This window comes from Apium graveolens, chromosome 5 (assembly GCF_009905375.1).
Source record: "Apium graveolens cultivar Ventura chromosome 5, ASM990537v1, whole genome shotgun sequence".
Classification (NCBI taxonomy): Eukaryota; Viridiplantae; Streptophyta; class Magnoliopsida; order Apiales; family Apiaceae; genus Apium; species Apium graveolens.
Genome location: NC_133651.1, coordinates 200,117,882 through 200,143,584, shown reverse-complemented (window position 1 = coordinate 200,143,584; position 25,703 = coordinate 200,117,882). Strand labels below are relative to the sequence as shown.

At 34.0% G+C, this 25,703-nt stretch overlaps 2 protein-coding genes across 2 annotated transcripts; both read right to left on the bottom strand.

Moving 5' to 3' along the window:
* Nucleotides 1–17,681: 17,681 nt before the first annotated feature.
* Nucleotides 17,682–18,998, bottom strand: LOC141660568 (uncharacterized). Its single transcript, XM_074467559.1, has 4 exons — nt 18,881–18,998; nt 18,537–18,784; nt 17,925–18,152; nt 17,682–17,840 (listed from the first exon to the last, which is right to left on the bottom strand). Exons 1-4 carry the CDS (start codon nt 18,996–18,998, stop codon nt 17,817–17,819), a joined length of 618 nt encoding a protein of 205 aa, XP_074323660.1. The 3' UTR covers nt 17,682–17,816.
* A 4,779-nt stretch (nt 18,999–23,777) lies between these two features.
* On the bottom strand, nt 23,778–25,487 carry LOC141660567 (uncharacterized). The gene has a single exon (XM_074467558.1). The coding sequence runs from the start codon at nt 25,485–25,487 to the stop codon at nt 23,778–23,780; it is 1,710 nt and encodes a 569-aa protein (XP_074323659.1).
* Nucleotides 25,488–25,703: the final 216 nt, after the last annotated feature.

The following is a 25,703-nucleotide window of genomic DNA, read 5'->3' as shown; positions in this document are numbered from 1 at the left end:
GCTCCGGCTAAATGGAAATTACTAATTTTGGCTGATTTTGCAGGTAATTTGGGCTTCAAAATGGGCGTCTGAATGAATTGGTAAATATATATGCTTTATTTGGAGTTTTGGTCTGATTATTTGTGGGTTTTGGTTTAACTAATTGGAGATTTTTAAAATTGATGGTCCTCTATTTTATACAAAAAACTCCTCTGTCTAAATTCCATAGTGTTCTTCAGCAATAATTTTGAGTGAAAGACACTTATATATGTGTGTTAATTTTGTAGTTGTTAAACACAGGGAATGTGCTAAAGAACCAGTTAGGTTCCACTCAGGTGCAGCAGAGAATAAGCTGAAAGCTCATATACAAGAAGTACTCAAATGCTAAGGAAGGAGCTGTTTCTCTTCTTCCACGAGGCACAAGTAGTAAAGCTCAAATTAATTTATGACATCCAGATGAAATTGGAGAGGGACACGTTTTCTGGCTATTATAGATAATTCAATGGTACAGCTTCATACTTTGAGTCCGACATATACTGTAATGATTATTTTCTGTGTGACCTTGATTTCCTTCTCCATTTCCAAGCTGAATAACTTGAAAATATGAAACATTTCAAATTGATCAGCTTCATACTTCTACTAGTTTTTTTAAGAATACTAGCATATACTATTTGTGACTCTTACCTAGTTTCCATACTTTCTTAATTCTTTTTCCACAAGTATTTTCGTTTGTAATCTAATAATTTCAGAGAAGCAAGCATGTTATTAACTTGATAGCAAATGATTCAGCAAAAACAATTTTCCTTTTATGAACGGCTTTTAGTATCTAGATTGCCTTATGAGGCAACATAATTGAATTATATAGTAGATATATCTACACAGGTTTTGTAGATTGTAGCTAGATAATGGACATATGTATGTTATTTTACAAAATTTGTTCTGCCTATGCTACATATACTAGGAATGTTATGTTCTTCTTAAAACCGACTGGATTCTAGACCGCCTTGTGCAGATCAAGGGCTATGGTCTTGGAGCAGTTATCTTTATTACTTTTGTTCTTTTAATGCATTATACATAACTGCACTTCATTTTAATACTAAAGATGTATAATGTTTACGATCCAGTGGCTTGAATCAAAAATGCTGCGGCTCACTCATCTTCGTGATAGAGAAAGTGATTTAGGCAATAAGAAAAAATATCATTTGCTGTTAATTTTATGTTTCGTTCTCTCTGGGTTTTCCTTCTTCTTTGAACAATGTAAACAATCATTATGGATAAGTTATATACACATGCTTATGGCAACACAGGTGATTTACCTTGTGATATAGTAGTATTTAATTCTTACTTCTGAAGATAATGATAGTGAAATTTGCTTCTCACCTATCTGTCTATAATATAAACAGTATTATTCAGTATTCTTTTTATAATTACAAAAAAGTCTTTTGTTTGTTCAGAAATGTGTATAATATAAATGCTCTGGCTTTAGCAGGAGAGGAAGGGAGCCAATATCTCCGGGAAGTGGTGATGTAAATGATTCCTGGAGTGGTGACAGGAATATACTAATAAGAATGGAGAAATTGATACTAATTTACTAAACTAATATATGTATGCTCTGTTTATATTATAAAGAATTAGCATTTTATCAATGATCATCAATGTCAAAGGTGGGTTCTATTTTAGGGATAGTAGAAAAAGGCGTAGAGTGCCGTATTTACCTTCATATATACCTTTTCGGCAAGTAATTGCTCTTTGAACCCGTGTTATACTTTTCTTGCATTGAGTACATGAGCTTTTACATTCAATATATGTTTATGAAGCTAGCCTTCCTCAAGATGAGTGTCGTTATGCGATTTATGACTATGATTTTGTGACCATAGAGAATTGGCAAAAGAGCATAATTTTCTTCATTGAATGGTAAGTACAAAATGCAAGGTCTTAAATTTGCTTTATTTGCATTCCATTTCTTTAAGTTCATTTATTTATGATCTGTATATGGTTGCAAAGGTGTCCAAGGTAAGGAGCAAAATGATTTACGCAAGCTGTAAAGACAGGTTTAAGAGGGAATTCGACGGCATCCAGCTGGACTTGCAAGCCACTGATCCAACAGAATTGGGACTTGATATTTTCAATAGCCGAGCTGATTAAAATGTGTACATTAATGAGCATTAGTAGAAATAGATTTTAAGTTATAATTGTAATTCTTGTAGAGAACCTTTATATTGTAAATTTAATTTCAATTGTGAAATAATAATTGAATTATTATAATACCATTTTATTTGAAAACTGGTTTAATTTAAATAATGAGATTAATTTTATAAACAGTTGTGTGAAAGCCACATTAAAAATGATGAAAACCGTTGTATGTCTCGGTGCACATAGTTTTTTTTTAAAAAAACTATTGTCTTTTGATATTATTTGCAATGATTTAAATCTTTTACACCATTCCATAAAGTTGTTGTGAGCATAGCTAAAACACAATACCCAAAAAATAAAAAAACCGTTGCATAAAGTATCTCATACATTTGTTTCTTAATAAAAACCATTATGTAACTATAAATAAATACATAAACTGTTGTAGGAGTCAATTCTCACAACACTATTTTTAACTATTGTGCCTGTAAATTGTTACAATGGCTAAAAAACTGTTGTTTGTAGAATATTATAAAGGATCATATTTGTTGTGTAAATAAAAAGAGACAAAGGCTTTATATTCAGTTGTGTGATGTATTTGTTATAATGGTGCGTAACCATTGTATGAGTGCCAAACATACCGCCCCCGGATAGACAATGAAAAATTCATCTTTTAGACAACGGTGGAAAATCATTGTCTGATTCAATATTTCTTGTAGTGTACCAATGATCCAACTTCCTTGAGTGAACCAGGTATTGGAGCAACTCCTGAGAGATTGAATCAACTGGAATCTGTACAGATGGTTTACCATACCTACTTGAAAGAATACATCATGTTGTATATCATGACAGATGGTAGGGTTTATCATATAAGACAAAATGCCATTCCATTGAAGTATTTTGATCTCATTAGAGCATGTACTTTTCTTACTTCAAGTGGATGACAGAATAACAGGGACTGCTGCAAACTACTTAAAAGAACAGATTCAGAGACAGAAAAGGCTTTATTCTGTTAAGTCTGACATCATATATGTTCCAAAGTACAGAGATCACAATGATGATATTGTTGATATGAAGCCTAATACTGCACAAATCAGAACATATCTTGGTATTAAGGGACTTGAATTCAATCTAGAGTCTGACAAAGCTTATGTCATAAGACTAGATCAGGAGTTGAGAAAAGCAAAGATCAATGATCTCAGAGCTGCAATCTTTCAAACTGGTGAAGATACTGCAGAGCTTAAAGATGTCAAAAGGAGAATGATTGATGAACTCAAATATGCTGAGAAATGTTTGTTGAAGAACTATCTCAGAACAAATCCAGACATCAGAGAGATCAGAAAATGATGAAGCCAAGTCGAAGATCTACAACTGCTTAAATTCTGATATTTATACAGACTGAAGTTGTTATCAGAAGTTGAAATTGGTAAAAGCTTTAAGGACTGTAAGTTGTAGTTATCTAGTCTAATTCTCATGCATTTGTACTTAATGTTTTTGACATCATCAAATATCTGTTAAACTTGTATATTATATTAATTTACAAGTTGGGGGAGATTGTTAGATATATTTGATAATGTCATGGCTAATATGTTTTATGTTTAGCTTTCAGATCTTACTTGAACAGGATAAACCAGTACTTAACTGTTGATCAGTACTTATACTGGAAGTCAGGACTTAATGATATCCGTACTTATGTTATCAGGAGATAATCATCAGAAGATAGATATCAGAACTTAAGTGCTGAAAGACGATCAGATAAGGACAGTAGCTGATTATAGGAAAGAAGATCAAGATAAACATAAGAAGAGATATGCATGAAGAAGGAATTCTGTAAAGAATGGAATACTTGGAAGAAAAGATATCTGATTGATATATTTTAGGAAGTAGAATTATATTCCATATCAATTAGCGATTATCTTGTAACTGTGTAATATATAAACACAGACATAGGGTTTACACTATAAGTGTTATCATTATTAGAGAAGATTATTCATTGTAACCCTAGCAGCTCTCGTGATATTTGTTCATCACTGAGAGGTAACAGTTCCATACTGTAACAGAGTTTATTGTTTCAATAAAGTTTGTTTTCTGTTACTTAAGTTCTTAAAGTTCGATTTGAGTGTACTATACACTGTATTCACCCCCTCTACAGTGTGTGTGTGACCTAACAGGTTTCATGATCAGACTCTATCATTTAAAGTGTGTTCATGGAATTAGTGAGTCCGCATTTGGGGAGTTTCTTAAGCTAATGAAAGAAGCATTTCCTGAAGCCCGCCTGCCTTTGTCCTTCAATGCTGCAAAGAATGTCATTAAGGATTTAGGTCTTTATTTTGATAAAATGTTAGGTCACACACACTGTAGAGGGGGTGAATACAGTATAAAGTACAATCAAATCAAACTTTAATATCTCAAGTAACAGAAAACAAACTTTATTAAAACAATAAACTCTGTTACAGTATGGAACTGTTACCTCTCAGTGATGAACAAATATCACGAGAGCTGCTAGGGTTACTACAAATAATCTTCTCGAATATGATAACACTTAGAGTGTAAACCCTATGTCTGTGTTTATATACTACACAGTTACAAGATAATCACTAATTGATATGGAATATAATTCTGCTTACTAAAATATATCTATCAGATATTTTTTCTTCCAAGTATTCTATTCTTCATAGAATTCCTTCTTCATGCATATCTCTTCTTATGCTTATCTCGACCTTCTTTTCTTTAATCAACTATTGTCCTTATGTGAATGTACTTCAGTACTTAAGTTCTGATATCCATCTTCTGATGATTATCTCCTGATAATATAAGTACTGATATCCTTAAGTCCTGACTTCCAGTAAGTACTGATTTATCCTGTTTAAGTAAGATCTGAAAACTAAACATAAATCATATTAGCCATGACATTATCAAATATATCCAACAATCTCCCACAACTTGTAAATTAGCATAATATACATGTTTAACAGATATTTGATGATGTCAAAAACATTAAGTACAAATGCATGAGAATTAGACTAGATAACTACAACTTACAGTCCTTAAAGCTTTACCAATATTTAACTTCTGATAACAGCTTCAGTCTGTACAAATATCAGAATTTAATCAGTTGTAGATCTTGACTTGGCTTCATCTTCTGATCTCTCTGATGTCAGGAGTTGTTCTGAGATAGTTCTTCAACAAACATATCTCAGCATATCTAAGTTCATCAATCATTCTCCTTTTAGAATCTTTAAGCTCTGCATTATCTTCACCAATTTGAAAGATTACAGCCCTGAGATCATTAATCTTTGCTTTTCTTATATCCTGATCCAGTCTGATCAAATAAGCTTTATCAGACTCAAGATTGAATTCCACAGCCCTGTAACCCAGAAAGGTAGTTATAATTCTAGCAGTGTTGGGCTTCATTTCAACTATATCACCCTTGTGATCTCTGTACTTTGGAACATATGTGCTCTCAGACTTAATAGAATAAAGCCTTTTATGTCTCTGAATCTGATCCTTCAATTAGTTTGCAGCACTTCCTGTCAATCTGTCATTCAATGAAGTAAGAATAGTACATGCTCCAATTCTTCAAAATACTTCAATGGAATGGCATTTTGCCTTATATGATAAACCCTACCATCTGTCATGAAGTACAACAAGATGTGTTCTTTCAAGTAGGTATGGTAAACCATTTGTACAGATTCCAGTTGATTCAATCTCTCAGGAGTTGCTCCAATACCTAGTTCACTCAAGGAAGTTGGATCATTGGTAGTGTTCTGTATTCTTCTTTCATCAGCACTTCCCAATCCAGTTTTATCTCTTGCTTCCTTTCCAGTAACTACTCTTGCTTCAAAACCACTTGCAGCAGTCTTCAAAGGTTGAGTCTGTTTTGTTTTAGTGAATCCTGGTAGGAGTGTCTTTGGTCTAACTTCTGATATCAAGTTAACTTGAGCTATGTCAGAGGTTACTTGCTTCTTTAGAATATCAGAACTTACTGTCTCTTGACTTTGAACAACTTGAGCCATGTTAGAGGTTGTTTTAAGAACTTTTCTTGAAGTCAGAGCAAGATCATCCTTTTCATCAGTGATTTATTCATTCTCAGGAGGCACATAAACCTTGATAGGTTCACCAACCTTTTCTTTACCATTGGATCTTGGATCTATCTGCGTTTGTGATTTAGCCAATGTTGCTTCAGTATTTGTCCTTTCTTTTAGATGTGACTTTTTCTGATTTAAGTCTGGCTTCTTCTTCCATTAAACTCTCCAAGTCCATTCCTGGATTTTCCTGAAGAAATAACTGTCTTGACATTTCTTCAGTATTTATCCTTTTACCAATAGCAGAACTAATTCTTTTCCCAGTATCAGAACTTGTCCTGTGACTTGTGATTTCAGCTTTTCTAGATGAGAAACCTCTACCTTGACTATGACCTCTACCCATTCAAGAGTTTCCTTGATCATCCTTTTCATCATCCTTCCCTTTCAGTATCGTGCCACTCTTGTATTTGGACTTAATTACTTTCTCCCCCTTTTTGGCATCAGCAGGTAGTAGAAGAGAGACAAGCAATTCCACTAAGGCTTGGATTTCAGTAAGTTGAGATTGCTGAGAAGCTTGATTTTTCAGAATATCATTAATCTGAGCTTGTTGTTTCTCTTGAGTCTTCTCAATATAAGCAATCCTGTCAAAGGTAGGTTGGAAGAACTTTTTCTTGTCGATTTTCTGAATTTGGTCCTGTTTGATGAATTCTTCCTGTATCTTGTGTAGCTCTGCATGAGTAGTTGAATGGAGACCTTGTAGATGTGTAGTACTCAATGCATTGACTCTAAGCTGGGTTTTGAAATCATCAGAAATTAACATTTCATCAGCTTTTGTCAAGTGCTCAGCAAGATGCTTTGCATTTGGAACACAAAAAACTGAGTTCCATTCCTAAGTCCACTCCTGTCCTGCAGGAGTTTCACTCCAAGGCACTGGTGCTTCTCTGGTAACAAACTTCTTAACAAGTTCAGATTTAAGAATAGTTTGTTGAGGAGCATGTCCTGAAGGACCTGCTTCATCAGCATCTACATTTGGAGCAGCATCACCAGTATCTCCAGCATTTGCAGCATCAGAACTTACAGAATCAGTATCTTCTGATAAAATAACAGTCTGAGTAGCAATGGAGGCTTCAACATCCTCTAATTGCTGATCTGATTCTAAGTTCTGATCAACAGCCATATCCTGATGCTTACCTATATTCTGATCATCAACATCGAGATGCAGAGAAGGTGTAGAAGAGAAGTCTGAATTTTGAGCAGCATCAGTAACAGGTGTTGTTGATGGATTAGTTATTGTTGGAGCTTCTAGGAGAATTACTTCAGGCACAACCAGGTTCTGAACATCAATTTCAGTACTGGTGCCTGTATTAACAGAAGATACAGACTTTTGAATAGGAGACACAGATGGTGTGTTGGCCTTTTCAGGAACAGCTTCCTAAGATGGAGTTGATGAAGAAGAAGTGACTTTAGCAAGTTCCTTTTCTTGTGAGATCAGAGATTCCTGATCTCCTTCCTTAGCTGCTGCTTCTTCATCATTTGAAACTGGCCTTTTTGCCCTCTATTTCTTGTATGTCTTTGTAGATATGGATTCCTTGGGAGTTTCAGGAACAGTCATTCTTTTAAGCCTCTTGAGAAGCCTAGATCCCCCAATTTCAGAATCCTTCTGAGAAGTCACTGTCTCAGCTTCTTGGACAACAGGTTCTGATGCAGAAACCTGTTCCTCACTGTCAGAATCATCTCTCAAAGTAATCCTCCTTCTCTTTTAAGGTGTTTGAGGAACAGTCTTTGTCCTCTTAGGTTTGGAAGATGAAGGCTTCACAGTAGGTGCTGAGGATGAGGGTTTGATATATTGCCTAAGGGTTGGTTGAGTAGTATGGGTGGTAGGTGCTGATGGTTGTTGTGGTGTGTGGGAGGTGTTTGTTGGTTGGACATCAGGATAAACAGATCTATAGGAATCAGGATCAGCATTTACTAAGATCTGTTTCACAGACTGAGGAATCTGTAAAGGTCTAACCACTGGTTTCTTAGTGTCAGCATTTACCAGGTCATTAAAGTAACGTTTTGCAACCGATGTGCTGACTCATTATGGGGATGGCATCAAAATTCAAACACTTGTTCCCAAAAGCTTTAGTGATGCAGTCGAAGAAGAAGCTCCATTCTCTTCTGATATGAGCCCGTTTCAACTGCCCAAGCTTTGCCAAACTCTGTTCATACCCCAAACTGGCCATTAACTCCTGAAGAGCTTATTCCTCTGGAATTGAAAAAGTACATCCTTCTGGGAGATGTAGAGCCTTGCATATTGTACCAGGAGTGACTGCATATGAAGAATCACCCACTTCGAAAACAATACTAGGAGTACCATTTGGACCACCATTATCAAAGTTTCCAGTCCTCCAAAGTGTCAGAACTTGTTGGCTTGAGAAGATGGAAGGTTGGGTCAATGCATACCCGATTTCACTTTGTGCAAGAAGATCTTGCACAAAATGCAATTCAGACGGAGCTTCAGCATTATCAAGAATTGCAGCATAGTTGTTTAGAACAAATTTAGCTCCATCAATGATCAAATCCTTAGGTGCTATGAAAATAATCGAGATGTAAAAGTGCCTGTTAGGTGTTTGATAGAATGTCTATATGAAAAACCAATGTTAGAAGAGAAAAGAGAGTAAAAGCAAATAGAGAGAAAAAGTATTAAAGGAAATAAAAGATTAAAAAGTCCTCTCTCTATCTTACTTGTACTTTTAAAAAAAAATGTAACCGTTGGACACCTGTCAGACATGCAGTAAAAATGAATAGTTAATGGGCACGAGAAAACAGTAATCATTACTTACCCACTTGCAGTTTTTCAAGGAAAAAAAAACCGTTCCACTTACCCAGTTATTCCATTAATCAAGGTGAACCAGTTTTAATTCAAAATTGAAACTGTTCCCACTTATTGAATTATTTTTCACTGCAACATCAATATTCTGAAAAAAAAATCGAGTGAAAATGACCATAATAAATCGGACGAGCAAGTGCTGGTAAAATAAAATCAGAACTTAAGTTAAAACAGAATTTATATGGTCATCAGAATATGAACATGTATCAGGATTTATCAATACATTACAAAATATCTCAGAGACAAGATCTTGAAACAAAAACAAATTTCATTAGTATATCAAGAGAATATATTCATGAAATTTAAATTACATCAGAACTTGTAGAAGATTTCCCTAAGCTGCTAAACCTAACATCAACAGCGAATGTCCTAAGCTAAGAAGCCTGACAAAGCTGATGATGAAGAAGAATAGGAAGAAGAAAATAAATTATTTCATCTTCCTACTCTCGTCAAAGAGAATAGCAAGTCGTATTATTTGCTCCTGCTTTCGAAGGCGACGAAGGTGAAGTTCTCTTCGAACTGCCACCAGATCACGTTTAATAGCCTCTGGAAATTGAATCCAGAGATTGTGAGGGATGTTGGCGATAGGGTATGGAGTTGGAATCCCATTTAAAAAGACATGAACAGTCTCATCGCCATAGTTGTAGAACCAGCCAAATGCAGCCATTTGTGGTGGATATAAAACGAGAGGGAGTTTGTGATAAAAGAGTTGATGTGTAAGCTGATGTGAAGTGGTTGATTTTATAGAAAAAAGAATGCCAGGAGACGCAATGAAATTTAATGCTGACATGTAGAATTAATTCTACCTCGTCTCCCCAGACCTGGAAGAAGAAAAACAGTCATTGGAAGTGTAATTCAGGGTTAATGCGCACAACTAACAAGTAAAAAATAATATTGTACGGGTATGTGAACCACTATCCCTAATGATATTGACTGTTAATATTCTACCCAAACATAGTCTGATTTAAACTGAGACTGAAACTATTTTTAGATTTTAAGCACAAATAAGTCAAGTAAAGAATCAGAATTGAATATCAGAACTTAGACTTATATCAGAACTTAACAATTACCAGAACATAATTTCTTAACTCGAAATGAATGCCTATATTAGTAAGTCCTCACACAAATTCTGATTTATATTCTTCAGAACTTAATCATCAGAACATGCAATCAGAACTTGTCCTCAGAATTTGTGCAATGTGACACAATAATTGTTCATCTAAAATAACATAGATCACCACAGTGATTTTCATCATTCATATGGAGTGGTTAGTGTGTGCATTAAGTAAATATCAGAAAAAGAGTAAAGTCTAATTCACTTCAGTACATCTTAGAAATAAGGCATAACTAAAACTTTGCTAAAGAGCTGTCATTATTCTGAAACCTACTGTTAAATGAGTTCGTGCTTGAGTCCACCTCAACTATTTTGTGTTAATTTTGTGCATCTTTTTAAAATCCATTTTACGGTGGCTTCTCAGTGTAAGTGAGTCATGACTGTTTATCAGAATTTATGCTATTATCAGAGTATTTCTCCAGTAATCATAGAGTGTGAAAAGTCACCAAGAAAATATTTTGCTTTTCTAATGCATATTTACTTAATGCCAGCAATGCACTTGGGTCGTCCCTTCCACATTTTTACTCTAGATCTCAAAGGAGTACCTGATTTTATTCTTTGATCTTTTTGCTTTTTCTTTTGATAAGTGAGGTTTATCAGCACTTAGTACATTCAACAGTTTTACTAGTATCAGAACTTAACAGATGAGTAGCATTATTCTAATTTGTGACTTAGTAATAAGATATACAAAGTAAACTTAACTAAGCTCAATTATCAGAATTTGCTAGTGTCATATGATTTCCACTGAAATAATTACTTCTTACATGGAATCATTTGTTTATTGAAGACTACTAGGTCAGTATCTAGCACAGTTATCCTCATAGGATTGAATAGGTACTTGAACAGACATAGCACTTATCAGAGTTTAGAAACATATATCAGACAACAGTCAGTACTTAAAGACATTTATCAATTAAGCACAGAATACACAATGAGATTAATTCTGTAAATACTGAGCATAAAGAATTACTTCTTACATGGGATCCCTTGTTTATTGAAGACTACTAGGTCAGCATCTAGCACAGTTATCCTCATAGGATTGTATAGTTACCTAAACAGATATATCACTATCAGAGTTTAAAAACATTGATCAGACAACAGTCAGTACTTAAATATATTTTTCAATTAAGCACAGAATACACAAAGAGATTAAATTCTGTAAATAGTGAACATAAAGTCTGATGCAACAGAACAAAACTAAGCAGATTTAGAGAAAGAACCTGAAACCATTCCAAGTTCATTTACCAATCTTGTAAAAGTAGTTTCACACAATGGTTTTATGAAGATATCTGCTAGTTATTGATCTGTTGGAACAAAGTGCAATTCCACTGTACCTTCATCTACATGTTCCCTGATGAAGTGGTACCTGATGCTGATGTGCTTTGTCATAGAGTGTTGAACTGGATTACCTGTCATAGCAATAGCACTTTGTTTATCACAGTAAATAGGGATTTTGAAATATGTTAACCCATAATCCAGTAACTGATTCTTCATCCAAAGAATCTGTGCACAACAGCTTCCTGCAGTAATATATTCTGCTTCTGCAGTTGATGTGGAAATTGACTTTTGTTTCTTGCTAAACCAAGAAACCAATCTGCGTCCAAGAAATTGGTAACTTCCACTTGTGCTTTTCCTGTCAATTTTGCAACCTGCCAAATCTGCATCTGAGTAACCTATTAGTTTAAAATCTGTTTCTCTGGGATACCACAATCCCAGATCAGCTGTTCCCTTAAGATACTTGAAAATTCTTTTCACAGCTGTTAAGTGAGGTTCTCTTGGATCTGCTTGAAATCTTGCACAAAGACAGGTATCATACATGATATCAGGTCTACTAGCAGTTAGATAGAGTAGAGAGCTAATCATACCTCTGTAATCAGTAATATCTACTGATTTACCAGTATCCTTATCCAGTTTTGTTGCAGTGGCCATGGGAGTGGATGCACTTTAACAATCTTGCATTCCAAATTTCTTCAGCAAGTTTCTGGTGTACTTAGTTTGACAAATAAAAGTGCCTTCTTCATTTTGTTTGACTTGAAGGCCCAGAAAATAGTTATGTTCGCCCATCATACTCATCTGATACCTTGACTGCATCAGTTTGGCAAACTTCTTGCAAAGTCTATCATTTGTAGACCCAAAAATGATATCATCAACATAAATCTGGACCAGAAGTAAGTCTTTTCCATGGTTGAGGTAGAACAGTGTTTTGTCTATTGTTCCTCTGTTGAATCCACTTTCCAGAAGAAACTGAGCTAATGTCTCATACCATGCTCTGGGAGCTTGCTTAAGTACATAAAGTGCTTTATCAAGCCTGTAGACATGATCTGGATGTTTCGAATCTACAAAGCCTGGAGGTTTTTCAACATATACTTCCTCCTCCAGTTCTCTATTGAGAAAAGCACTTTTCACATCCATTTGAAAGACAGTAAACTTTTTGTGAGCAGCATAAGCCAAAAATATCCTTATGGCTTCTAACCTAGCAACTGGTGCAAATGTTTCATCATAATCAATTCCCTCATGTTGAGAATATCCTTTTGCAACCAGCCTTGCCTTATTCCTTGTAATTATGCCATCACTGTCAGTTTTGTTTCTGAATACCCACTTTGTACCAACAACAGATCTATTCTTTGGTCTTGGCACTAGGGTCCAGACTTTGTTTCTTTCAAATTCATTTAACTCTTCCTGCATTGCCTGTACCCAATCAACATCTTGAAGAGCTTCTTCCACTTTCTTTTGCTCAGTCTGAGAGAGAAAAGAATTGTAAAGACATTCGTTTGAAGTACCTCTTCTAGTTCTGACACCTGCATCAGGATTTCCAATTATCAAATCAGGTGTATGTGGTTTAGTCCACTTCCTTGCAGATGGAAGGTTTTCTCTAGAACTCGATGCTCCGCCATGATCCATGCTGTCTTCAATTTCATTTTCTGATGCTCCCCCTGAAACTATGCTCTCTAAGTTGGATTCTTCAGAATTTAGATTTTCAGAACTATCAGAACTTGGCTTATCGGAACTTGACGAATCAGAACTTGAAGAGCCAGATGTATGTTCTGATACTTCTTGAGATATGGTAAGATCTTGAGTATGCTCCCCCTGCATAGGTGCATCTTCCTTTGGCGTACTCACCATAGTTTCAATAACATCAGAGTTTAATCCATCAGAGTTTACAGTATCAGGACTTAGACAGTCAGGATTTTCAGGATCAGAATTTGAGTCTTCATTTTCAAATCTAGCTGATCATGATCAATAAAATCTTCAAGACCAGTAATCTTCTTGTCATCAAAAGAGACATTGATAGATTCCATGACCACTCTTGTTTTCAAATTATAGACTCTGAAGGCTTTTGTGGAAAGTGGATATCCAACAAAGATTCCTTCATCAGCTTTTAGATCAAATTTGGATAGCTGTTCAGGATGAGTCTTGAGAACAAAACACTTGCATCCAAATACATGAAATTACTTCAGATTTGGCTTCTTTTTCTTCACCATCTCATATGGTGTTTTTCCTTGCTTGTTAATGAGTGTTGCATTTTGAGTAAAACTAGCAGTCTGCACAACTTCAGCCCAGAAATAGGTTGGAAGCTTTGCTTCTTCAAGCATTGTGCATGCAGCTTCAATGAGAGTTCTATTCTTCCTTTCAATAACTCCATTTTGCTGTGGAGTTCCAGGAGCAGAAAATTCCTGCTTAATTCCATGGTTTTTGCAGAACTCTTCCATTATCAAATTCTTGAACTGAGTGCCATTATCACTCCTTATGGTTTTCACAGAATCTTTGACCAATTTATCCAGATGTTTGACATGATCAATCAAGATAGATGCAGTTTCACTTTTTGTGTGCAAGAAATACACCCATGTATCTGGTGAACTCATCCACTATGACCAACGCATATTTCTTCTTTATAATAGACATGACATTCACTGGACCAAATAGATCAACATGTAGTAGATGATAAGGCTCAAGAATTGATGATTTAGTCTTGCTCTTGAATGAAGATTTTCTTTGTTTGGCCTTCTGACAAGAATAACAAAGGCCATCAGGAGCAAATACTGACTTTGGCAGTCCTCTCACAAGATCTTTCTTGACTAGTTCATTTATATTGTTGAAATTTAAATGAGAGAGTTTCTTGTGCCAATTCCAGCTTTCTTCAATTGATGCTCTACTCATCAGACATATTTCAGAACCATCAATACTTGTTGAAAGCTTAGCTTCATAAATGTTACCACGCCTGTATCCTTTCAGAACAAATTTGCCTTTAGCTTTACTCACAACTTCACAGTGTTCTTCAAAGAAATCAACATGATAACCTCTGTCACAGATTTGACTTATACTCAGCAGATTGTGTTTAAGTCCTGAGACCAGGGCTACTTCTTTAATGATGACATTCCCAAGATTGATATTGCCATATCCCAATGTTTTTCCAATGTTGCCATCTCCATAAGAAACACTTGGGCCAGCTTTCTCCACAAAGTCTGATAGCAGAGCCTTATTTCCAGTCATATGTCCTGAACATCCACTGTCCAAAACTAGGATATTTTTCCTGTTGCCCTGCAATCACAAAGACCAATAATGATTAGTTTTAAGGACCCAAACTTGCTTGGATCCTTTGGCCTTATTAAGTTTGTTAACATTTGCAGCGGGTTTAACATCAGAGTTTATGTTAACAATTTTCTTATCTGAACTTACACTATCAGACTTTGAATCAGAATTTACACTAGAAGGAACAATGGAAACTTTCTTCAAAGAAGGTTTTATTTGATAATAATCATAGTACAAACTATGATATTCCTTACAAGTATAAATGGAATGCCATAAACTACCACAATGAAAACAAGGATTTTGTGGTTTGTATCTAACAGACTGACTCTTAACTCTTGACTTTGAAGGTAAGGAGTTTATATTCTTATTCTTCCTGCAACAAGAAGTCAGATGGTTAGAACTTCCACATTTATGACACGTTTTCCTAGGACCTTTAGGAACAGGCTTGTAATTATTGCTTTTATTCACACCTTCCTTTCCATTCCTATTTTTTCTAGGTGATTTTATCTTGTTTGCATTCTTAACATCTTTCAGCTTATGCTTAAGCTGCTTCTTAGTCATTAAGCCTATGTTTACTTCAGCTGTCTTTTCCTGTTTTAGTTTGTCAGAAGTTAATTCCACTTTAACTTCTGATTTCTCATTATCAGACTTTACAGTTACAAACTTAACAGGTTTTAACTTTGATTTTTGCTTGACAACAACAACCTTAATTTCTACAGTTCCTTTATCATTCTTATCCTCTCCATAACCTAAGCCCTCTTTCCAATTTTCACTACTTAGCAAATTTTGAATTGTTCTGCCAGAGTTAGTCCAAGTCCTGATAATCTCTCTTTCCTTTTCTAACTCTGTTTTTAGAGATTCATTCATTTTTAGCACTTCATCCCTAACATAAAAAGCATCATCTCTATCCTTCTGAGTTTGATGGAACATAACTAACTCTTTTTCTAAGAAATCATTTCTTTTCTTAAAAACAAGATTTTCAGAAGTTAATCTTTCACATGTTAAAGTTTGATCTCTATAACTAACAAACATGGTTTTAAGATATCTTCTCAACTCATTAATATCATCAGTATGAAAAGCATAAGTAGTTTGAGGTACCTTTGTTTCAGCAGCTTCAGAACTGCTCTCAGCACTTTTTTTTTCAGCATTTGCCATCAAAGCATACTTCTCCTCACTTTCAGAGTCTGAGGTGTATGTCCAGCTTTTCTTCTTTGTGACCAGAGCCTTGCCTTTGTCACCCTTCACTTTCTTGCAATCAGGAGACATGTGGCCTTTCTCACCACAGTTATAGCATTTGACATTGGTATAATCTCTTCTATCAGACTTTCCTCCTCTGCCCTCAGATCTTCTCAAATTCTTTTTATCAGAACTTGTGCCTTTCCTGGAAAACTTCTTTCCCTTCCTGAACTTCATGTATGCAATCTTTGTAATCCCTTTCACCATAAGAGCACACAGCTTCATCATCTCCTCATCAGCATCAGTCTCAGGCAAGCTTTCAGAATCTGAGTCATCATCACTTTCAGAACTTGATGACTCTGTATCAGACTTTGTGAAAGGAGCTTTACCATTGTCTTTCCTTGAGGTAGCTGCCTTGGGGGATTCTTCTTCAGCCTTAAGAGCAACTGTCCTTGACTTTCCTCCTTTCCTCTTACTTCTTTGTTCCATCTCAAGTTCATGAGTCTTGAGCATTCCATAAATATCATCAAGAGTTGTTTCATCAAGATTGTAGTTGTCTCTTATTGTTGTTGCCTTCAAATCCCAGCATTCAGGAAGAGCTAACAGGAATTTAAGGTTTGAATCTTCAAGATCATACTCCTTATCAACCAATGACAAATCATTCAAGAGTTTGACAAATCTATCATATAAATCAGTCAATGACTCATTAGCCTTTGAGTCAAAGTGTTCATACTCTTGAGTGAGTACACTACAAGAAATTTTGTGTTTACCTGCCAATTATAACCGTAGGTAAAGATAACTAAACCGTAGATAAATATCTTTACCTGCCAATACATGATTGGTAAAAATTTGTAGGTATTTGATAGTAAGCAAAACCTTTTTACTTACATTTATTAACATTGGAAGGTAAATTTTTAATGGACCCCACTTGGTTGAATTGGCTCAACAAGTCATCATCTGATGTGTCACTTCCATGGGTAATTTTCTAACTCGTACACGTGGAACTTGGTAAATGGTCCACATGTCAGCTCAATGATTAATCCATGTGGTGTCTTGTGATAGGTACACATGGCATCCTAAGATTTGTCAACATAACACCTTTTTGATTCGCCACATGGCACCTTTTGTTTAGCCCACGTGGTGACATTTAATTTGTCCATTGGCATATTACAAATTTTATTAAATTTTATAATAGCTGGTTAATGCCCAACAATGGCAGCTTAAAATGTACTAACTAATAAATAGAATATTAATTATGATTTATAAGATTTTTTTGAAAGTAAAGGGTAGAACAAACATCTGGAAATAGTTTTAGCCAGACGGGCCTTAAAATTAATTACTAACTGAAATAAAAATTTACAAATCATCTCGATTTTCTGAATTTGTAGCAGAAACTTCATTAGTTGAAGGAGTTGTAGGAGCTGGCATCAGATTGTTATTCCATAGAATGTCAAAAATTTCACAAACACGTTTATTGGCTTCATTAAGTTGTTGAAGTATCTCTTGATAGCTTGGAAGATTTGGATCACTGGCTGGTTCTTGACTCAGATTTCTAGTTGCACTTCTAAGAATTCTCCCCCAGCCCCGCAAATACACTGACCGACGACCAAGTACACGCTCCATTATATCTTTGTCAGACAACTCTTCTGGGGAATGCTCATTCCTTAGAGCCACCATTTGGTCCTAATAAGTAAATGTTTATAACAAGTATTAAAATAGATAAATTATGCAATAATCATGTAGTGAAAATAAAAATACTAAATAACCTGCATATTCACTATAAGAACTTGAATGTAAAATAAAAAAAAGAATGTATCTTACATATAGTTTCTCTAAATCTGGACCTGTCCATCCATTTGCGTCAAAGTGTTTTTGGCGCCAAGTCTCTATTTGTCCAGTAAGAGAAGTAAGCACCATCCCGTGTCGAATATGATAACGTGCCGTGGAAACAGAGCCATTCTTAGATGCCCACTTTCTTTTAGAGTTATTTTCAGAATTTTTTTAGTGCCTTTTCCTAAGAAATAACAAATAAAATGTAAATATACGTGTCAATTAACAAAATATTAATAAATGATTGTAAAACTAAAATACTAATTACCTTAAATTCATTTGTGTACCAGCGATCACACAACATCTCCCAATCATTTTGTTGGTCATCTTTTAACTCTGGATGACGTTTTTTCTTAGCCATTTCAACATCGTTTTCTCCTCCAATGCTTTTCAAATGTGAGTGTAATTTATATTTGTAATTCTTCCATGATCTCCTCATTTGATCATCAATACATTTTATAGTTGTCATGTCTGACAAGTTAATGTCAAAATTTTCCTGCAATTGACAAAATTATATAAATGACATTTTAGAGTAGATCTGAAATAACATAAATTATTATTAGAAGGCGATGTTAAATTATATCTTTTGATACTCAAGAATGATCTAAATAGGGATTATATCAAGATATTTTTACGAATAATCTTTAATTAATATTCGTCTGTTAATCCCATGCTAAAACCTTTCCTGGACCTAAGTTCTATATATGTGACCTCTTATCATGCTACTAAATAATACATGGGAATCAACAAAGAAAAAATATACATCCAGCAACTAGCTTCCTGTGAAGCATCACACGTTACACTAATATGTATATATAGTGCATTATCTAAAATAAAAATAGATGAATGGAATCAAATAGATATATATCAAAAAATGTACCAACAAATAATGTCTCAACGGTGCTCTCACAGCCTCTGGAACTAGTCTCCACTCTTTGTAATGAAATGTGGCATGATTGCGGACAATAAATCCTATTTCATTATTGAACATCTCTGCATTTGCACAAATAAGTTGAAGACAATCTGCATCAAAAATCACAGATAACTTCCCACTCGAGGCTGCCTTGGCAATCTTGGAAGTTCCTAAGCCACGAGTTGCTTTACGTGGTTTGTACGACATATTTTGTTCTACATTAATTTCAACTTACTTGGTTACGAAAAAAGCGACTAACTATATAGATAAGAAATTATCTATGATGAACTATATGATTAAATACAATTTACCAGATCGCGCTTGTGCAGATCTTGTGTGACCTTCAGTATTTTCATCCGGAACATCATTTGTTGATTGAGGTCGTTCAACTGGTACATTAAATCGTGTGGTTCGGCGTCCAGGTGACATGATGATAAAAATACTGAAAAAAACAAAACTTTAAAATAATTCAGATTATATGATAACAAAGGACAAAAAATTTAGTTAAAAGGTTCCACATTTAACCGGGGAATTAATAATGATCACATTATAATATGTTCTAGACATGATTTCATCAGTCATATTATCACAAATAAGCTTACACTACATTTGAATAATAAAAGTTCATCGGCTCAGGAAATTAATTGCGTTCATTATAAACCAGATATAATGCAAGTATAGTACCTCACATTGAATCAATCTCCCTGTATCTCACAGCCCCTAAATTATGGAAAATATAGTGACAAATTCTAAAATCTATGCTTATCTTGTCAAGCTGGACCCGACAATTGATGAAATACAGAGACTAAGTGGGGCATATGATCAAACAGTTTCCAAACACAACTAACAATATGTTATGTACATGCTTTGGGCATATGAATTCAACACATATAAACCGAATAAGAGAGATATTAATTAACCAGCTTCCACACTTAATTCAAAATGTGCGAGTATTGATTCAAGATAACATCTAACAAATGAAATTCACATTAATGTCAGGAGATTGAATGTGCTCTAACCACTGATTACTACACAAACACTTTTACATATATTCCACATAACATATTATAGGGTAAATTACGGAGAATGAAAAATCTTTGATTTGGACGATGGTGGGTTGGATGAATGTTCGTGCTTGCAGCACTGAAGAACGTGACTTATGTTTGTGGGAAAGAATGATAAGGTTAAGGGAAGTTTTATCGGATAAATAAATGCATAATTAGTTATCAAGATAACTTAAAAAAATTAAAAAAATTGGTGGCAAACTTGAGCGCCAAACCTAAAAGATTTTATTACGTGCAATTTTTTTATCCCCTTGTTTATACCTAAAAGTAATAAAATAAATAATAGTAATAATTAAATAGTATGTTATCATGAAAATAACTCAAGAAGGTTAAGAAAAAAATGTATGTTAAAAATAGGTAAGAATCAAGGTTTTCGTGATATTAATATACTTTATTCGTGTTCTAAAAATTAGTGAATTAATCTCTAAATATAAAGTCCATACTTGGATTGAGCGAAAATGTGGTTAAGAACTGATTTTATAAATAATTGCTTAAAAGCAGTGTTCTAAAAATCGGTACTCAGTTCAACTTGGCAAAGCTATGGAATAGGATCGAGGTACTTGAGTACTCGGAAAAAGTACTTGAATGAAATAATATACTACTCCCTCTCTCCCTAAAAATGTTTTCCATTTGTGTTGGACACGTTTGCCAATGCACACTTTTGATTGTTAATATCTTTAATTCCATAGTAGTATTAAATATAAAAATTTCACTGTATTAAAGTTTTCATAAATACGAATCTAACAAAATCACTCATGACTATATTTGCTTTTATAAATTAGATGTAAATTAGTAGTCAATCGCTTACCGTGAACAGTGTAAAAAGTCAAAACGCGAAACGTATTAAGGGACGGAGGGAGTAATTTTCTATGTTAATATCTATTCAACTTAAAGTGTTTTGTAAATGATATACAAGATAATCTAATTAAAGATATTACCAAAAATATTAACTTTACTAAGTTTTCTTGCTATTCTAATATATTCTGATTTTTTTTGCAAAAATACGGAATCAACTAAAATCAAAAAAAATCAAGCAGATATGCAACTAATTAAATCAAGTTATTTTTGTTTCATTTGTGGTTATAAACTCGTCGAAATTTGCATCTAGTTGAATCGAGTTGTAGAAAATCGTATTTTTGCAAAACAATTATAAAAATAGTATTTTTGCAAATAAAAAGATATTATTGATTTTTTTTTAAAAATTACATTATTTTTGTAAAAAGGTTTTTTGATCTTGAGTATTTTTCAAAAAAGCTCTAGTAATTATGTATTCGAGTATTTTGGAACAGTCTTAGATATAAAACTCAAAAACTTTGAAAGACTTATAACTTTTAATTTTAGTATGTTTTTAACTTGTAATATTTCATAAATGATATGCTAAATATTTAATTATTTTTTATCATTTTAACACTATAAATACTTAAAGGTTATTTTCTTTATTAAAAACTAGTACTCTTTATTTTAAAATTATTATTCTAAAACTGATTTTTTCTAAGTAATCCGAGATTTTTACGAGTAATTCGAGTTTTGTCTGAGTTTGAACTGAGTCAAGTAAAAAAGCGAGTTCTGACTGAGTATATCAAAACTTGATCGAAAATAGGCCTGAATCCGAGAAATCTCAAAAAAATTATTCTTCTCCAATACACCACATTCAGAAGTTATAAGTTAGATCTTGTAAAATAAATTTATTGAATGTATTTGTATAATTTATGATAATTATATATTTATAATAAACAAAAATTATGTATTTAATAATAGTTATATTTCAAAATAATATAAACAATTTTTCATTAATGACCCGATTATTTATGATCAATTCTCGATTATTTTAAATATATTAGTATTCTAAATGTTAATTATTGTACGAGTATTCGGTCCGAATAGTCGTTTTTAACCACAATCAATAATGTTTCGAGTAATCAGGTCCAAAAATAATATTTTAAAAAGTCGGTCAAAACACGATTTCACTCTAAGTCAAACAAAGGTTTGATTCTCTCAATTATTTATTGTTTCGATTTAAATTTATTCTGAATAAATGAATTTAATAAATGAGCAAAAATTTAAATATATGTCCCGCTAGTTAACCAAGTACATCCACAAGCAAATTTTAACAGTACTTGTAATTTTTTTGATTAAAAAATAAAATGTAAAAAAAAGGTGAAAACTTTAAATACAATTATTAGTTGTCGAGATTTAGTAATCGGACAAATAAAATAAAAAGACCTGAGACACACTCTTTTACAAGAAATAAAGAGGAACTCTGCTCATCCCCTGCTCTCTTAAAAGTTTTAAAAGAATATATTGAGGACAAAACCCAAGAATAGGCAGCTCCATCTCAACCTATTAGGACTACAGCAGGGAGTAAACAAAGAAAACGGCAACTGCTTTACAAGGAATAGATAAACTACTAGCATATATTATCAACTAATCAGTTAAAATGTTGCAGCATTAGCAAGCTATTGAGTTGTTCTTATCAGGTCTTTAGTAACATTCAGCTCTTTATATGCAATATTGATTGTATACCACATCAAACGGAAAATAGTCTTGAGTTCCACCTAAACTTCCACTTTGCCTCGCTAAAGCTGCAGTTATAGAGGTTGTAATATTTAACCACAAACTCAAAAATTGCTAGCACATATAGCCTTCACAGAGAGCTAAAATTTACTCAAACATTTTTGGTTTATATTCCATTCACACAAATGTATGCTGTAGCGTGCCCTGCTGAAAACGCATCAAAGAGTGGTAGTACCAGACAAATTAAATCACACAGCATATATATATATATAAATGTTCTCGCAGATAAAATAATACATGTCCATATCCAAACGTAAATATAAAACTGGTACCAACTTAAAAATTGGAGATAAATTGGAGAATGTTGTATCCGGAAAATACCATAATATTCCATTGGAGAACTTCAAAAACTTTAGAGACCAGCTTCATAACAGTATCCTGAAAATGAAAAAAAAATTGGACAGACTAACTCAGCTGCTAAAATGAGGTAGTATCAATGTATAATATCAATAACCATAATAAAGTAAATGTTTACCTGATCATGCATCAGATTCTGATTCGGCACAAGAGAAATTTTCACTGTCGTCGTCACTTGAGTTCAGTAGTTCTTCATTTAGGAACAAATTTCCATCATCATCTTCAAATTCATCCAATTCATCTTCATTTAGATTATCGTCCACAGAAGTAGGGGGACTTCGACGATTAGAAAATAAATCGACAACAATTTGGCTTGAAAGAGTTAATGATGCAACATCCTTTTGAACTAAAGAAGAACTTTCAATCACATCCTCAATAGGTTGAAAAGATGGTAATTGAAATGATTCTTCTTCTTGAAATACATCATTATTTGGAGATTCATCTGATGCATGACATACTACTTCAGGAATGTCATAGATAAACCGATGATTAACTTTTTGAACAATCCTCGAATTAGTACCTCGCTTCATATCAGGCAAATAAAAAACTTGCTGAGCTTGACTTGCCAATATAAATGGGTCATCAGGATACCAATTGCTTGAAGTATTTATTGATGTCAAATTATTTTCCACAAAGACCGATCTACCTTTTGGATTAGAGTTATACCACTTGCAACGAAATAAGAAAACTTTTCGTTCAAAAAGGAATGACAACTACAAGATCTCAACCAGAACACTGTAATAGATAATGTCATTATCATCATGGTCACCTTCTATGCCAACTCCAGAACATTGTGTGCGAAGAGTATCATCATAAATTTTGCAACGAAATCGAACTCCATTTATAACACAACTTTGATAACTACTATATCATTCCAAAGGTCCTTGAGATAAAGAGTATAAATCATCATTCACACCGTCTGAGTTTTGTACTTTTATCTCAGATATCTATACCATTAAAACAAAAAATATTATGAAGAATTTTTACAAATAATTTTGTAATGATTGACGACAAACTTTTACCTTCATTTTGAACCATGAAGGGAATTCCTCTCTTTCCTTAGTGATAACATCTAAATCGGATAGTCCTCTTTCTACCAAAAATTTTCTGTGCTCACTCCAAAAAGTTGAAAAAATGATACATATGTTAAACATCAGCAAAACATCAGCAGGTGACATAACTATATTTTCAAATTAAACAAAAGAATCATAACTTACTCGAGGTATTCCTGGATATCATCAGCAGAATTATTCAGGATATACCATTGAATCACATTTTTCCAATCATGCAGCAACTGAATAGATGGTGCCCCTATTGGACGAACATTTGATTTGAAAATGTCCATACTATAATTTGCAGAAGGTAAATTCCAGCTGCGCTCAGGTTTATTAAATCTTGTTTCTATGTTTGAAATATATCTTGACAAGAAGCTTATAGCTTCATCAACAACAAAAGTTTCGGCAATTGAGCCATCTAGTCGAGCCATATTTCTTATATATCGCTTGTATAAACCCATGTGACGTTCTGTACCAAACATCCATCTCATAGCAACAGGACCACCTAGCAAAACCTGATCTGGTAAGTGCACGCAAAGGTGTACCATTATGGTGAAAAATGTTGGGGGAAAAATCTTCTCCAATTTACACAAGATGATTACAATTCCGTCCTTTAGTTCTTCGATATCCGATACTCTCACTATTTTGGCACATATTTTTTGAACAAATTGACATAGCCCAATTAAAGTGCCTCGGATATTCTTAGTAAGAAAGGGTTGTATGCCAACTGGTAATATCTTATATAGTAAAACATGACAGTCATGAGTTTTCATCCCTCTTAACTTGTCATTATCAGTTACACATCGACTTATATTTGAAGCATATCCATCTGGTAGTCTTACACTTCGAATGAATTTACAAAAACTTTTGCATTCTTCCTTCGTCAAAGTATAACTGGCTTGAGGTTTTTCAAATTTATCATTAGTGGACTTTTTCAACCAAAGCTCTTCACGAATCTTTAAATCATGTAAATCTTTACGGGCTTTCAAATTATCTTTTGATTTACCTTCGATATCTAAAAGTGTACCTATAATATTATCACAAACATTTTTCTCTATATGCATCACATCTAGATTATGACGTAATAAAAGCGTTGGCCAATATGGCAAGTCAAATAGAATACTCTTTTTGCTCCAATTTAATTCGTTCCCCCCACGCTTTCTTTTTCTTGAAACATTAGTTGGTGCTTTACCAGTTGTTCGAATCGGAACTTCATTCAAATGTTTTAAAATGTCTTCACCACTAAAAGTTCGAGGAAGCCCACGTAACTCACTAGATCCATCATATTCTTTACTCCTTCTCCAAGAATGATTAATATTCAAATAACACCGATGACCCATAAAACATTGCTTGTCAGTTATTCTTCTAGATCTTGTATCTTCCAGAGATACAGGACATGCTAATTTTCCAGCAGTGCTCCACCCAGACAAATATGCATAAGCTGGAAAATCACTAATGGTCCATATGACCGCAGCTCTAAGTTTGAACATACATTTTCCAAATGAATCATATGCATCAATACCATCCCATAGATCTTTAAGTTCATCAATTAATGGTTTCAAGAACACGTCAAAGTCTTTTCCTGGAGATTTTGGCCCTGGAATTAATAAAGACATCAGGTAGTTTGTCCCGTTTGGAGAAGTCCAAGGTGGCATGTTGTAAGGTATCAATATCACAGGCCATAAACTATAGGTTGATGTCATATTAGAAAAGGGGTTAAATCCATCTGATGCTAACCCCATTCGCACACTCCTGGAATCCAATGCAAAGTCATGGTACACACTGTCAAAATGTTTCCAAGCCTTTCCATCAGCAGGATGTCGCAATATCCCATCTTCACTTTTATGCACTTCTTTGTGACATCGCATGTCTTTAGAACTATGTTTAGAGCGAAACAACCTCTTTAATCGATCCTTGATAGGGAACCATCTAAGTCATTTATGTGGAATTTTATTTCGAACATAACGACTAGACTTGCACACTGGACATGCCAAGGAATTTGCGTTCTCACCATAAAATATAACACAATCATACTGACAAACGTCAATTTGCTCGTACCCTAAGCCCACTTCACAAAGAAGTTT

Coding starts and splice junctions, on each gene's coding strand:
- LOC141660568 (XM_074467559.1), bottom strand. CDS start 18,998: ATGTCACCTGGACGCCGAACCACACGATTTAATGTACCAGTTGAACGA. Junction 18,785..18,880: donor ATCTGCACAAGCGCGATCTG/GTAAATTGTATT, acceptor AAATTAATGTAG/AACAAAATATGTCGTACAAA. Junction 18,153..18,536: donor CGTTGAGACATTATTTGTTG/GTACATTTTTTG, acceptor TGTCAATTGCAG/GAAAATTTTGACATTAACTT.
- LOC141660567 (XM_074467558.1), bottom strand. CDS start 25,487: ATGCGATGTCACAAAGAAGTGCATAAAAGTGAAGATGGGATATTGCGA.